At 27.6% G+C, this 13,979-nt stretch overlaps 1 protein-coding gene and 1 long non-coding RNA gene across 2 annotated transcripts; both read right to left on the reverse strand.

Annotated features, from left to right (window-relative positions):
- Nucleotides 1-1,159: 1,159 nt before the first annotated feature.
- LOC148237383 (uncharacterized) lies at nt 1,160-1,563 on the reverse strand. The gene is made up of 3 exons (XR_015812623.1): nt 1,470-1,563; nt 1,317-1,395; nt 1,160-1,249 (listed from the first exon to the last, which is right to left on the reverse strand). It is a non-coding gene; the product is annotated as an uncharacterized LOC148237383 (long non-coding RNA).
- A 224-nt stretch (nt 1,564-1,787) lies between these two features.
- LOC148237384 (uncharacterized) lies at nt 1,788-9,903 on the reverse strand. Its single transcript, XM_088205365.1, has 15 exons — nt 9,838-9,903; nt 8,434-8,501; nt 8,004-8,136; nt 7,143-7,181; nt 7,002-7,061; nt 6,899-6,934; nt 6,228-6,287; nt 5,539-5,577; nt 5,118-5,156; nt 4,726-4,764; nt 3,930-3,968; nt 3,462-3,518; nt 2,117-2,155; nt 1,991-2,050; nt 1,788-1,921 (listed from the first exon to the last, which is right to left on the reverse strand). Exons 1-15 carry the CDS (start codon nt 9,844-9,846, stop codon nt 1,856-1,858), a joined length of 783 nt encoding a protein of 260 aa, XP_088061491.1. The 5' UTR covers nt 9,847-9,903; the 3' UTR covers nt 1,788-1,855.
- Nucleotides 9,904-13,979: the final 4,076 nt, after the last annotated feature.

Genomic DNA, 13,979 nt, shown 5'->3' on the forward strand with positions numbered 1-13,979 from the left:
AAACATTAGCTTTTGATTTATTCAGATGTCAAGAATCGGATATATTTGTGGTATTTGCTTCAGAGGCTAGTAGCATAATTTTTATTATGTTATGCACATACAATGAGCAGCAAACAAAGGGTTAAACTAATAGCTTTTTGGACGAATCCCTACTCAAAACCAAATAATAAAATTCAAATACAATAGAAACCATTACATAGATGCTTTATGTTATTCTATGTAGATTGAAAAACTCATTCAACAATATAATAAATATAATCTTCTTCGCCTACAAATCTGTCAGAAACTCTTGCTAAGCGTCAGAATAAAAGTAATTGTGATTTAAAGAACAAGTTTATTCGTCACGCCAATCTTATACAAGAGCACGTGAGGATTAGATATTTGGACGGATTGTGGACTAAAAATGATAGCGATAACAAGCGAAAAGGGATCGATACAAAAATAAAAACAAATCGATGGAGTGTGGTTAGAAGATACCCAAATTACAAGTATCTAATGAAAGCTCTGCATTATCTATAATTATTACGCAAAAATAGGACATTTTATTAAGGTTTTATGCTACAAATTATCGAATTGGCCCAAGGGTCGAAAGTAGAAAATAGCAAAAGCGCCTCTTTTATGTCCAAAAGAGTATATAAGCGCGAGCATAAATTATTGTTGGATTTTAACTACTCGGTATAAACCACTAGCAAGACATTTTAATTTCGTCATAAATTATCCATAATTGTTAAGAAGTCGTAGGGGAGGAGATCAATCATAGAAGAACATAATAGTTGATCTTCTCTCCTTTCCCTGATTGTATATTAGCCATATACAAAATACTTTAATTTCACTTCGCTTTTGACTTGGAATATATGATAGTTAGTGAGCCATAATTCAGTGAAACTTACGTCGAATTGGCACAGATGATAATTTTATCTAGAGATGAGATCTAGTCCAGCCATGCAGTCACCTTAAATCTAAAAAATCTGCACTTGCAGTAACACAGCGCTACTGTTGTAATTTTTACTTTTACTTTTAACGTTGTTAGCTTTGATGTAGATTCTACAATATATAAATGTATTATGGGACTTCTTGGTTTGGATATAATATTTATTTCACATATATTTTACAATTATTTTTCAACAGACATCATGAAGTTATTAGTTACATATTTAACCGACGACACATATTGACAGCCCCTCTGCTTAAATTAAATTATATCGATTGTAGTTTTGTCTCTATCTTACCAGTTCACCAGAAAGTATTTCTGAAATATCTGTTGGTTTATTTTTTATGTTTATTCAGTTTAGAGGTTAATAGCTCGAGAATCTTACTTATTAATGCTTCATTTTTGTTGTCTAGCTCTAGATGTTGCTTAGGTTTGGTGAGTTTCAGTCCGGAAAAGTTCTGCTCCTGACTCATTCAGATCTTATTAAGGTTTGTTTTGAATATCCATTTAGAAAAAATCTTACTTCTTTGTTAATTACCTGCACCGTACACATTCAGTGTGTATCTATGTACGCGGCTTATAAAACTTTTAAGGCAAATCAAAGACGTAATGAAACATTTTACCAGGATTATATATATACTAAAACAGAAATAATCATTGCATTAGTCAACTAGGTCTTAGTGGGACATATTTTATACATCCATTTAAAAAAATGTTGGCATTAAGTTTTATATCTGCCTGTGGAATGCGATTCAAATTCAACTCTTGCAAACTTCTGTATCGTAGTACTGTATTGTATTGGGTTTATATATTTTAATAAATAACCATTCGAAATAAATATACTAAAATCAAAAACTTCTATTTAGTTTAATCATGGTAATTTTAATAAACTCATAAGGTACTTAAATACTGAATAGCGACTTTTTACAAAACATCGTAAAGAGTGATCATTTTTTCCTTCGTCACCTGGGTAGCAACATCAACATCATTCTGTAAATAATGTTGTTTTTACTACACCAAATAATAAATTTAAAAGCATACATGTATTTTGTATATTACCGAATTTTCAATTGTGCCAAATCTTTCTGATCCTGTAGGTAGAGTGGATGATTTATAATCCTATAAGCAAATATAATAATGTCAAATTACTGCTATTGTATTTTTTTAATATATAATAATAATTACTTGTGCTTGTAGAGCAGCAGCGTTTGGCGTCGAAATGATCTAAAATAATACCATTATTAATTAATTTAATTACTAAAAAATATGTATTTATTTATAGGCTTAAAACAATTATATATAAGATTATCATATATTATTAAATGATCAATAAATCGGAAATAAAAACTTTTTGAATATTATTTTTGCATATATGTATTATACCTATACATAAGATTAAAAAATAGTAAAAATATTGAGGAAATGTGAGCAATTAACATATTGTATTGTATGGAAAAGGTGATGGAAGAAGTAGTAATCACACAATTAACCACTTTATTATTTCACAAAAATTCAGAGAAAAACAATCCACAGAGATTGTATTACAGGTAGCCAAGGATATAAACAAAATCATTGGAGCAGTTTTATTGGATTTCAAGAGAGCTTTCAAAACAGTAGTATAATGTTAAAGAAATAAGTGAAATAGTTTTAAGATGTTTTATTAATTATTTAAAAAAAAGAAAGCAAAATATTAAAATAAATAAATAATGCAGAAGTCCAAATAAGGACCGTTGTTTGTTATAATATATATTAATGATGTAATTAAAAATATAGAAAAATCTAAAATACATATATTTGCACGACAGCCGGCAATTTATTGCATAGGTGATAATGTTAAAGAAGTTGTAGATAACTTAAGTAACAATAGACACAACTATAATGTTAAAAAATTAGAGATTATAGATATAACTGAAATAGTTTCAAGATGGTTTAATATTTATTTAAAGAAGAGAAAGCAAAAAGTTAAAATAAACTAGCTGTCGGTATCTCACTGTCGTGAGGTACCGAGGCTAGCAAGTGTGCGAGTACCGGACCCTTAACTTTTTTCGGTTTTAAATATTTATTTTGCTTCGTTCTGATATTTTTACTCTATTTAATGGTTGTAGCTGTGCGATTTACAATATGGGAAGAGATCTCAAGTGTGCATCTGATAGATATGCGGTTGATCATATTGCATTTTTTACTGTTACCGCATTACTGCGATAATTTTAATTTGTAGATAATTAATAAATGCAATATTATTATTGCAATTTTATATATTTAACTAATATAAATTCATAAAGAGCGACTCTTAATAATACATACACTGTAAAAGGTCATATCGCTTATATATTATCAAGAGTTTCAAGTTCATATTTTCTTTGAGAAAAAATAGTTTAATTTTGTATAATTTAAGAATTTAAATGTATGCCAATTCTTTCATTTATTAAAGCCAAAAATTTAATATATGACGTACGCAAGCTACATACTAATTTAATAAATAGCATTTACCTGTTATTTTAAATTATATTAAATACACAATAATAATTACCGGTGCTTGTGGAACAACAGCTTCTGGTGAAGTGATAACTTTAAAGAATTCCATTAACTAAAAATAATATGAAACGTGTTTGTTAGATTTATTTTTTATAATGTGTTTTATTTTAATTTTGATATTTTTTAATAAAAAAATGGTACTAATAAATAGTTATTTAAATCTGAAATATTAATTAGCACATAATTATTGACTATATTTTAATCATATAAATGAATAATTAATAACACGAAAGCGACTTTTTATACAACATTTCAAAAAGTCGATCGTGTAAACTTTTCTTCTTTAACAGTATATTTTCTTACTTTGTAAAAAGTTCAATCAAAAAATTAAAAAAATAATCTTTATACTGTATGTTTAATTAACATTTTTTTTCTGAACATTAAAGTTTAAAATATGACACAAGTATAATAACTATCAAATTACTGTTATTGTAAATTATTTTGATTATATAATAATAATTACCGGTGCTTGTGAAGTAACAGCATTTGGTGTCGAGGTAACCTAAAATAAAATTAATATTATCAGAAGCTGTATAAAAATATTTTTAGAAGTTTGATTTTTCTTATAACATTTATTTACTTACCACAAACCTGTCAAGTTATAATACTTGACAGGTTTCCCTAATACATTATGAACACCTCTATACAAAAAAATGTCTTTACACACCTATAATAATTTTAAATACACACAAAATGTTAAATTATAACATTGATTGTGGTGCACACCTAAAAGAGATATGCACCATCACACATAAATTGTTACAGTTCCTTATAGCTGGGATTGTTCTCGAGCGCTGAGGTCGTGGTCACATGGATCGTAACAAGGGACGCAATCGCGACTCATATAGACCGTAGCTGAATATTGCAGAGCATCGACGGATTATCGACACCGCTGCTTAGCAATTTCAATTTGATTCATTGAACAGACGCTATGCTGAGAATGCAATGAATTGTATTTAAAGATATTTGATACAAATACAGGTACGACCCATACTCTTTCTCATAGAGATATCTTAGAATTTTTAATCTTCTCCGATAACAATAAGATTTTAATAGAATTTCAGACAATTGAGCCATATTCTAGGAAGCTACAAACTAGCGTATCGTAGAGAACGGTAATTGAAAATAAATTGTTCAAGTGACCACGCTCCGCATAATAAAGCCGAGCATTCTCGACACCTTATCGCAAATTTTTACAATCAAAAGCAAAAATTTAATAATAAATGTCATATTAGTTTTATTTATATAATAATATTTACCGTTGCTTGTGTAACAGCAGCATCTGACGTCACGATAACCTAAGATAATAATCACTAATAAATATAAAGTGTATAAAACTTGTAGTTAAAGGGTAAATTCATTTTTTAATTATATGATAAATTGGCCAAAAAAATGCTTTAAAGTATTTTGCTTTTAATTTATGCTTGTAATTTATTCGTATTTTTTTATAGTAAATCATATATTATAGTTAAAATAAATCGACTTTTTACAAGACATTTTAAAAATTAAATCAAGTAAATACTCTCTTTTTATTATTTATTTTTCTCTTCTTATCTTATTGGTTATATACTCTAAGCATATTTTTTTCAAATATACATAATTAAAAATAAATATCAAATGTAAATTAAATTATTTATATAACAATAATTACCGGTACTTCTGGATCATTAGCATCTGATATTGAGACAACCTAAAATTATATTTTATCAAAAATTAAATAATTATTAACATATAAATACATAAAACTAAAAGGCGGCTCTTTATATAACTATATTTTATTTTTGCTTATTAATATGTCTTCGTAGTTTTATTTTAGTTCAATCAAATATTTAATAGTAAATAATTTTAAATGATTTAATTAATTAAATTAAGATGCTCAGAAATATAAGTTTTAATACATATTTTAACTGCACTATACGTTTTTTTAATCATGGTTAGTAAATTATTTAATAACTAAATTGACTTTTTGCAAGACATTGTATATATACATATTTATTATTTATGTACATAATTAGAAATATATATCAGGTTACTGTTATTGTGAATTATATTATTTATATAACAATAATTACCGGTACTACTGGCACAACGGCATCTGGTGTCGGGATATCCTAAAATTATATTTTAAAAAAATATATATATTAAGTACTAAAACTAAAACCATATTATAAATTAGTAAAATTATTATTAACTAAAAGATGGCTATTTTTAGAAGATGTTGTAAAAAGTCAGGTAAAATATTTTTTTTCATATAAAATAAAATCTTAAATTGAAACACTACCGTTTAAAAACTTTTTTGTATATTACGTTATTAAGTCATAAACTTTGGCAGGTCGATAGGGCTTTTAAGTACCTGACATAAAAATCTGATATCGATGATAATCGGTGTCTGACAATAAACAGCTTTATATAAAAGCATCGTTCAAAAAAGTTTTAATAACAATGCGCAGCACGCGCTATTTATTATACAGCATGACGCTATACTGCCACCTTATTTGTTTCATATTTAACGACTTTTTATTTAAAAGTAAAATGACAGTAACAAATCCTAGCACGCTTTTAAATATTTCTAATTGTCTTTTAGACCAAAAATAATCGTGAACAAAATTTTTTTCTGGTGGAACAATTTGTATAAAATATGGATACGCGGACACCAAAAAAAAACTTCCGCATTGAACATCGATCCCGGCAACACGTCTACCATTTCAGTATAACAACCTTTGGAAACGCTACTTTAAATAATAATTTAATATATATTTACCGAAGTTTCATCTATGCCCAATCTTGATTTTTCTTGGGGCAATACATCAGACGATTGTTCCTAAATAAATTTATTAAATATCAAAATATTGTTATTGTAAATTAGTTTAATTCAATAATAATATTTACCTGTGTATTATGAGCAGTATCATTTAAGAATAGGTTACTTTAAAATAATATCAATATACATTAAAATAATCGTAAAATTAATTGTGTTTTGACTTATTTAATACAAATAATAAAACTCGTAGCTTGGCTCTTTAAATTTACTTTAAATCATAGTCTTGTCAACAAATATCAAGTATGTATTTTCGTGCTGGATAATTTTTTAATTAAACCGCTGGACCGTACTTTAACAAAAATAATCCGGATATCTTCAGCGAGCAGGTACTAAACACCGTTTTACACAATTTTAAATATAACGTTGCATTATTACACACGTCAGAGAGTACAATACGATTGGAATAAGACAATATGAAAGATTCATATAAAAACCACTGCTTTCACTAGAACCGTACAATCTAGTTGAACTAGGTAGTCACCTCGAATCTTCACGAGCTCAAATCGATATTTTTACAACTCGACTATTATATTATACAATCAATTTTTTTTTCTGTGACAGAACTTTTGTACTGTCATTTAAAATTATTTAAATTATTTACTAATAATTACCGATTCTTGTGAAATATCAACCCTTGTCTGGACATCCTAAAATAATACCAATAATAACAAAGAAGTTAGAAGTCACTCTAAATAATAATGTAAATATAATTACCAAATTTTCATCTACGCCCAATCTTGCCTCTAGCTTAGGTACAATATTTGTAAATCGTTCCTATATAAATTGTATTAATAAGTATAGTTAATATTATTATTTTTTAATTGTAAATTAATTTGATTATTTAATAATAATTACCAGTAATTGTGGAGAAGCTGCAACTAGTGGTTCCATTGCCTAAAGCAAGTAAGACTATTATTAACTAACACAAATATTAAAAAATTTTTTTAGTAAATTAACATATTTTACAATGTTTTATTTCACTAAACCACAGATTATTTTACTGTTTTATGTAGAATTTTGTGCAAATAATTTTATGTCGCAACGATGAGCAATGAGTGTAACATTTTTATTACCCCGGCACACAGAATTTAATAAATAACATTTAAATTAGAGATTCAAAGATAGGTTTAAGTTGCTAGCGACCCGCCTAATCATGTGATATTTTAGCTTTAACCTTTTCGCCGCGACGCTTGTTTGGCGCGAGTGTCCCCCAACGCGACTGTGAGCACGCCGTTATCGTTTAGATTTTTACGTTATATTTTATTCATTTGCATATTTGAATTATTGGCGAAAATTATAAATAGCTGTTGCTTAATACATTTTGGCTTGCTCGATCAGCCGAAAAAATTTATCATGATCGTGATCGTCACAGATTAGATTTTTGCTCACAGATTACAATAAAATCTATTTTATGCATAGTAAAATTCATTGCTTTTAAACTATGGTATTCATAATTATTAAATGTCACATATTTACAAACTTTGATTTAGATCTAATGTCTCACTAATTATTTAGTGGTTGTTGATTGTTTTACTCAGTCGTTAAGCATTACGCTAACATCTGTCATGTTGCAATACAATATTTACAATAAATATATGAGGGATTTTCGTGAAATATCACGCAATAGATCAATAATAAAAAAATATAAATCATGCTCGTAAGCATTGTTTTTTAATTATATACTTACACATTATAAAAATAATTTATGATACATACTAAATTTTCGCCAGCTACGTATGCGGTAATACGATAGGTAGCACCGTCGGCTGCCAGTAAGTTGTAGTCGTCATTTTCAAAAACTACTGCTTTTACAAATTCATACGCTTTTTTCAATCGATCATTCTTTGCTCTATAATCAGTGATACAGTAAAAAATTAATTAAAAAAACTTGTGTCATGTCAAACACGCAGTCTGACATACATGTAATCTATATTAGCATGAAAAATGGATAGACTTGATATATCTCAAGCATTCCGCATTGTTCGCGATGACCACACTTGATCGACGTTTCGACTGGTATGTTCCCGTCATTGTTATAGCGGTCGACCGCATAATGTGACCGTATAATGTGAACAAACGTGAGTAATCATCGCGAAGAATCCTGTATTAAAAATTGCGATATAAACATTAATGAATAATAACATACCTATCATTAGAATAATCAATAACATGTTGCGATGAAACCGTGACGATCATCAACATGAAGATGCATTTCTAAAAAATAAAATATATATTTTATAACACATTAATTTCGTTAATTAATAAAATGTCTTAAAAAACCGACTATACAAAAAAAACTATATTGTTAGTGACAGGGACGTCATTTCAAATTTTTTCAGTTGGCTAGTCAGTAGTCATTTTTTATTATTTTTATTTCATTAAAATTCACAGTATTTCATTAAATGACACGCATTTTTGTGACCAAATTCACGTCAAAAGCAATTAAATCGTGCTCGGTTATCTAGCGTTCATATTTACTCTTTTTTTAATAATATTACGACTTACAATAAGAGAGAAGCAAATGAATCATATCTAAACTATGCAGTGGGAACGCTCGGTAACGAGCGACGGCGATAGCGCCGACACGATTTTATTGCTTTTGACGTGAATTTTTGCCTTCTGAGAAATGATAATTTTTTTTGCGCCCTCCTATTGACCAAAATTCGGTTTGAATATACTTTAACCAACACTCTTATATTAGAAGTGGTTTATATATATTTTTATAAACACTCTTATCCGCATATTTTTCCCTGAGAAATGAGTTGACTTAGTTTGTATTTTAGACTTGAGTTTGAACAACAAATGACGTTTCGCAACTGTCAAATTGAGTTTCATAGACATTTTAGATCAGCATATAATGTCACTAGCACCAATCAGGTAAATTATGTTTTCCCAAATATAAATATATATCTACTGGTGAAAATGTATTTGGACTTTACTAATAAAAATATGAAAATATGACGCATGTAAATAAATAAATATATATATATTACTACATATGAAAAAGTTGAAATCATATACTTTTACTAACGCCTGCTAGGTAATTTATATTTTAACTAGTAAAAATATACGTATATCTACCAGAAAAAATGTACTTCGATATGATTTCACTAAACTGACATATTTTAACAAATATTTTCTATTTTTTTTACTGAGATAACCCACTACTTTCTGGTTTAGAATCAAACAGAGTCGTTTTTTAATATTTTGCTCTCATTAAGATTAATAGTATTTCATTAAATTACATTAATTTTTCTGACTAAATTCAAAGAGGGGCAAATGCTCCCACCTGCCTCCCTAAATGACCTAAATGCTACCACTAATAATAAATTATGATAAATATAACAAGTATTCTAAAAAAATATAAAATCAAATAGAACAACAGTGAAAAAAAAACAGTATATACTATGAATCGCAATACATGATAGCTAATAATAAATTAACATATTCCAGAGCAAAAAATATTTTTAAATATATGTCCAATATATTATCTATGCTTCACTATTTTTTTTATAAAGATAAACTATTTAAAAACATGTTTTAAACTTACTGTTTTCATCGTGGTTATAGAAAAATATAGATATGTTTTTGTTGTAGAGCGATTGTACCCGAAAGCATTTTAAAAATGACATGTTTCATATATATACATGTATATTTATTGTATCTTTAACCTTCAGCTATTTTTGCAATCTTGACGGATATGTGGATATGACATCGCATTTTTAATACGCTTTCAGTTACTCTCAACTCATGTACTAAACGGGTCGCATAAAAATAAATATTTTTTAGTATACTACGATCACTATATTCGACTAATTTTAATTTAAGGATTTTAATGTACATTTTTGTGGAATAGACAATTATAAAGCTTTTTAATACGTTCAGAACAACATTTATTACGTTATAGTATACTTTAAAACATACATATATTTAATGGGAAGATTATACTTTCATTTCTTCCGGCAAAATAAGAAAATCAGGAGAATGATTAACGCTAATAGGGATTGCAATACTGGTAAATCCGATGTATATATTTCATTTTCATAGTTATAATATACCTGGTTAATTTGCACTCCGATTATGTATATTCAGTCAAATCGAACAACGCACATGACGAATTAATACAAATTATTGTCACGTAACAAAATTTTACTAATAAATAATAATTATTTAAAACTGTTGTCATGTTACTGTCGGCCATCTTGTTTTATATTTGAATGCTTATTTTTCATTGGTCGACAACAAAAGAATACATTAGCGGAGGCTCAGAAATCAACGTGTCTACTATAATTAAATATATTTCCTTTGTTTACGTGTATTATTATACACCGTTCATACAAAGCGATACGATTTACAGAGTAGAGAATTGAACGAAGAATGTTTTATTTTAAGTTATGCGCGTCCGGAAGCGGAAGCGGCTTAGAACAATTATATATAAGATGACCATCCCGAGGGTAAAATATATCCGCCACCTTCTCCGCCAGCGCTCGGAGAAACACAAGACTCTTCTACAATAGTTTGTTGCAATATACATATGTAATACGAAATAAATAGTTACCACCTTTCCAGCGTCTGCGAAGTCACGCCCCTTAGGGCTAAGAATCTTAAACATTATTAAGGCATATATGTATAGAGCTACGACAAATTTATCTAGATGCCACTCAAAAGTCCGAGAAAGCAGACTGATTGACCAGGTCCAGCTGGAGCAGTTACGCGAGTTAAACCCAATCTTTGAGACGACATGGAGACTACGTTACACATTATTTCGGTGAAAGCAGGCGCGTATATACATTCATTGTTGCACAAATTGTAAGGCGAATTTCAAAACTGTTTTAATACATAAATTTGATTTAAAAAAACTATTTACCTTAAAAAAATTAAACTTAAAAGAATCTAAAAGCCCAGAAATAAATCCTTAGGCTTGCAAAATACGGTATGTATAAAAACGTCTTTAAGCACACATGACATTTTTTGTTTTTTTCACAACGAAAAATCCCCATGACATTTCCTGCTTTTTTCACAAAACGACTTTTAAGTTTTTACCTTGTTTTAAATGGTTTGATACAAATAAGAATAAACCTATCTTATATTCCGAAAAAAGAGAATTATGGAATTCGATATCGGTTGTATTTGGTAAATTGGTAGTTATGGCTATATCTATAATATTATATTATATTATCCGCGCATAGAATCGTGCGTAGGTGTAGTCGGTGCTTCTAAATTTATATATTGATTTATAATGAACATGCTTAATGTCCTAATTTAGTGCTCTACAATTCCGTAGAGCACAAAATTAGGACAAAAATAATGAGATAATTAAAAAAAATATATTTTTCCAAATTAAGAATAGAATTACAAAAATGTGTCTGGAATGTAGATGATATAAATTAGTACAATTCATTTACATTGATGAAACATTCAATATAAAATTTGAAGAATTTAAATCAGTACCTTTAGAAGAAATTCACTACATCATTTTTAAATTAAAAAAGAACCAGTGTTATTTTAATAAATATTTAATAATAAATAAATGTGTACATAGATTTAATACTATAAATAGAGACAATTTAAGGACAGTTTGGTATAATAAAACGAGTACGGCCAGGGGAATAATGTACGGAGGTGTGAATTATTATAATATTCTTAGGACAATGCGCAAAAATAAAAATGTAGCGAGTTTTGATTATTTTTTTTTAGTGTATAAACCATTAGCTATATTATCTAAATAAATTAATAAAATAAATTATATAAAAAATAAATAAAACAAATAAAATTATTTAAATAAATAGATTTTTTGCATATATTTAAAATTAATCGGTCGGTACAATATGATTTATAGTTTGCAAAACTTATATTTATAATGTTTAAGCAAGTTTTAGAAAAAAAAAAATGTTTATTTTTGTCGTTCAAAATCTGTTAAAATTCTTATTGCGTAAACCGTTAGCGTTCCATGCTAATATTTTTAGTCAATCGGTGGTTGGGCTTATATCATTAAAAACAGCCATTTACATTTTTGGTTTGAAATGAGCTGTAATAAAGTTAATTTTAAGCTGTATTTGTTGCTGCATTTCAGTTATAGTATTAATTATAAAGTTATCCTTACTTTTTGTAGTATCGGACGCGATCGGTTCAGCATAGATTATTAAGATTGATTTATTTAGATCGCCTTTTTTAAATTCACTTCAAAGAGCAGTATCGGCTCTTTAGTTTAGTTTTTAGTCAAACTCAGAGTTTAAACCTCGGATGATAACTGTTAAAAGCTTATCTTCAGAAATAGTAAACGAGTGAAATGAGAACTGTGCGATTAGATATTACATTTTAAACTATGGAGTGTCAGAAACATCTACCGCAAATGTCGCATAAGTAATTAGAAAAGTTGATATAGACTTTTATATATAGCTATTTTTAATTATAAATTTCACAATCTCGACAAACGTGGCTTTTTAAATTTTGTTTTCACTTTTAATTCTTTCTCAATATTTAAAGTAATATTGTCGAATAACTCTTAATTTTCTATTATCATTTAATTTGCCATAATCATCTGAATAATTCATCATACATTCAGATAAATCGTAATCTAGCCCTTCACAGTTAATAGATATTGAGTTAGTAAGTAAGTAAATACATTTTAAATTAATATTATATACACCTGAGATACAATATTTCTCAAATCAGATGTCCTCCACCTTCTCTGTAGACTATAAAATTATAAAACTTGTATTTGGCATAATATTCTACTCTTTATATAATTTTCCTCCTCTAAAATTTATTGATTTAGAATCGGTAGTAATATGTTTTTAATAATCAGATTAAAATCATATACAAATCAATACCATTAATATTCAATAATTTTAAATTTGTAGGAAAGATCACTTAACCATTATATTTTTAGAATATACTGGGCAATATGTCAATTGAAAGTCTTATCAAAGGTTCGATGTATTTATTGTGTCATTGTTTTATATTTGAATCATTAAAATTCATAAGTAGATATCTGCTATTTCAACCGAAATACGGTTAATTATGTAGTAAAATTAAATATACAAAAATCTTGTCAATTAGCCTGTATTTCTTTCTGAACGGAAATTGGTAAAAGTCTTTTAAAAGTCAAGGTTTAGTTGAAATGATATTTTTTCTTGTTGAGGTGCAAAACTAGTTATCATTTTGATTTTGACTTTCAAATAGAAAATTATTAATATATTTTATTCTCAGATAGTTAAAAAATTGAATAGCTGTGCTTATTGGGAAGCTGTCCAATACTCATATTCTTACATACGGTACTTCAAACAATACTCTGGAACGCAAGCACTGGTAATTAGGTAGTACACAAAAACGTAGTTCTTCCAAAATCTTGTGTTTTAAATATGTTTTAATAAATCTCCCTTATATTTCAAGTCTCGTTTTTCCCTTCAAATTAATGTTTTAACTTGAAAAGCATACTTTTAGATCACATTTTTATTTGAGTTTGGAATTATTGAATGACGTGATATAGTGTAGGTACTTGAGTATCTAAAATTTAGATACTCAAGTACCTACACTGTATATATAGATTCTAAATAAATAACTTAAATCTTTTATCTAATCAACTCAAAATTGTATTAAATAAAAGTAGCATCACGTATCACCAGTTGAATAATATGAGCCCCACAATTAGTAACAATGAAACAAAGTGTATATCACTACCTCTATTAA

This window comes from Plectrocnemia conspersa, unplaced genomic scaffold, assembly GCF_051122295.1.
Source record: "Plectrocnemia conspersa isolate PC_06_02 unplaced genomic scaffold, ASM5112229v1 ptg000002l, whole genome shotgun sequence".
Classification (NCBI taxonomy): Eukaryota; Metazoa; Arthropoda; class Insecta; order Trichoptera; family Polycentropodidae; genus Plectrocnemia; species Plectrocnemia conspersa.

What these genes read in the sequence shown, in the direction of transcription:
- LOC148237384 (XM_088205365.1), bottom strand. An exon ending in ACGTAGCTGGCGAAAATTTA is followed by an intron (nt 7,182 to 8,003) that starts GTATGTATCATA and finishes TACTTGCTTTAG; the next exon opens with GCAATGGAACCACTAGTTGC. An exon ending in TGGGCATAGATGAAACTTCG is followed by an intron (nt 5,578 to 6,227) that starts GTAAATATATAT and finishes ATATAATTTTAG; the next exon opens with GATATCCCGACACCAGATGC.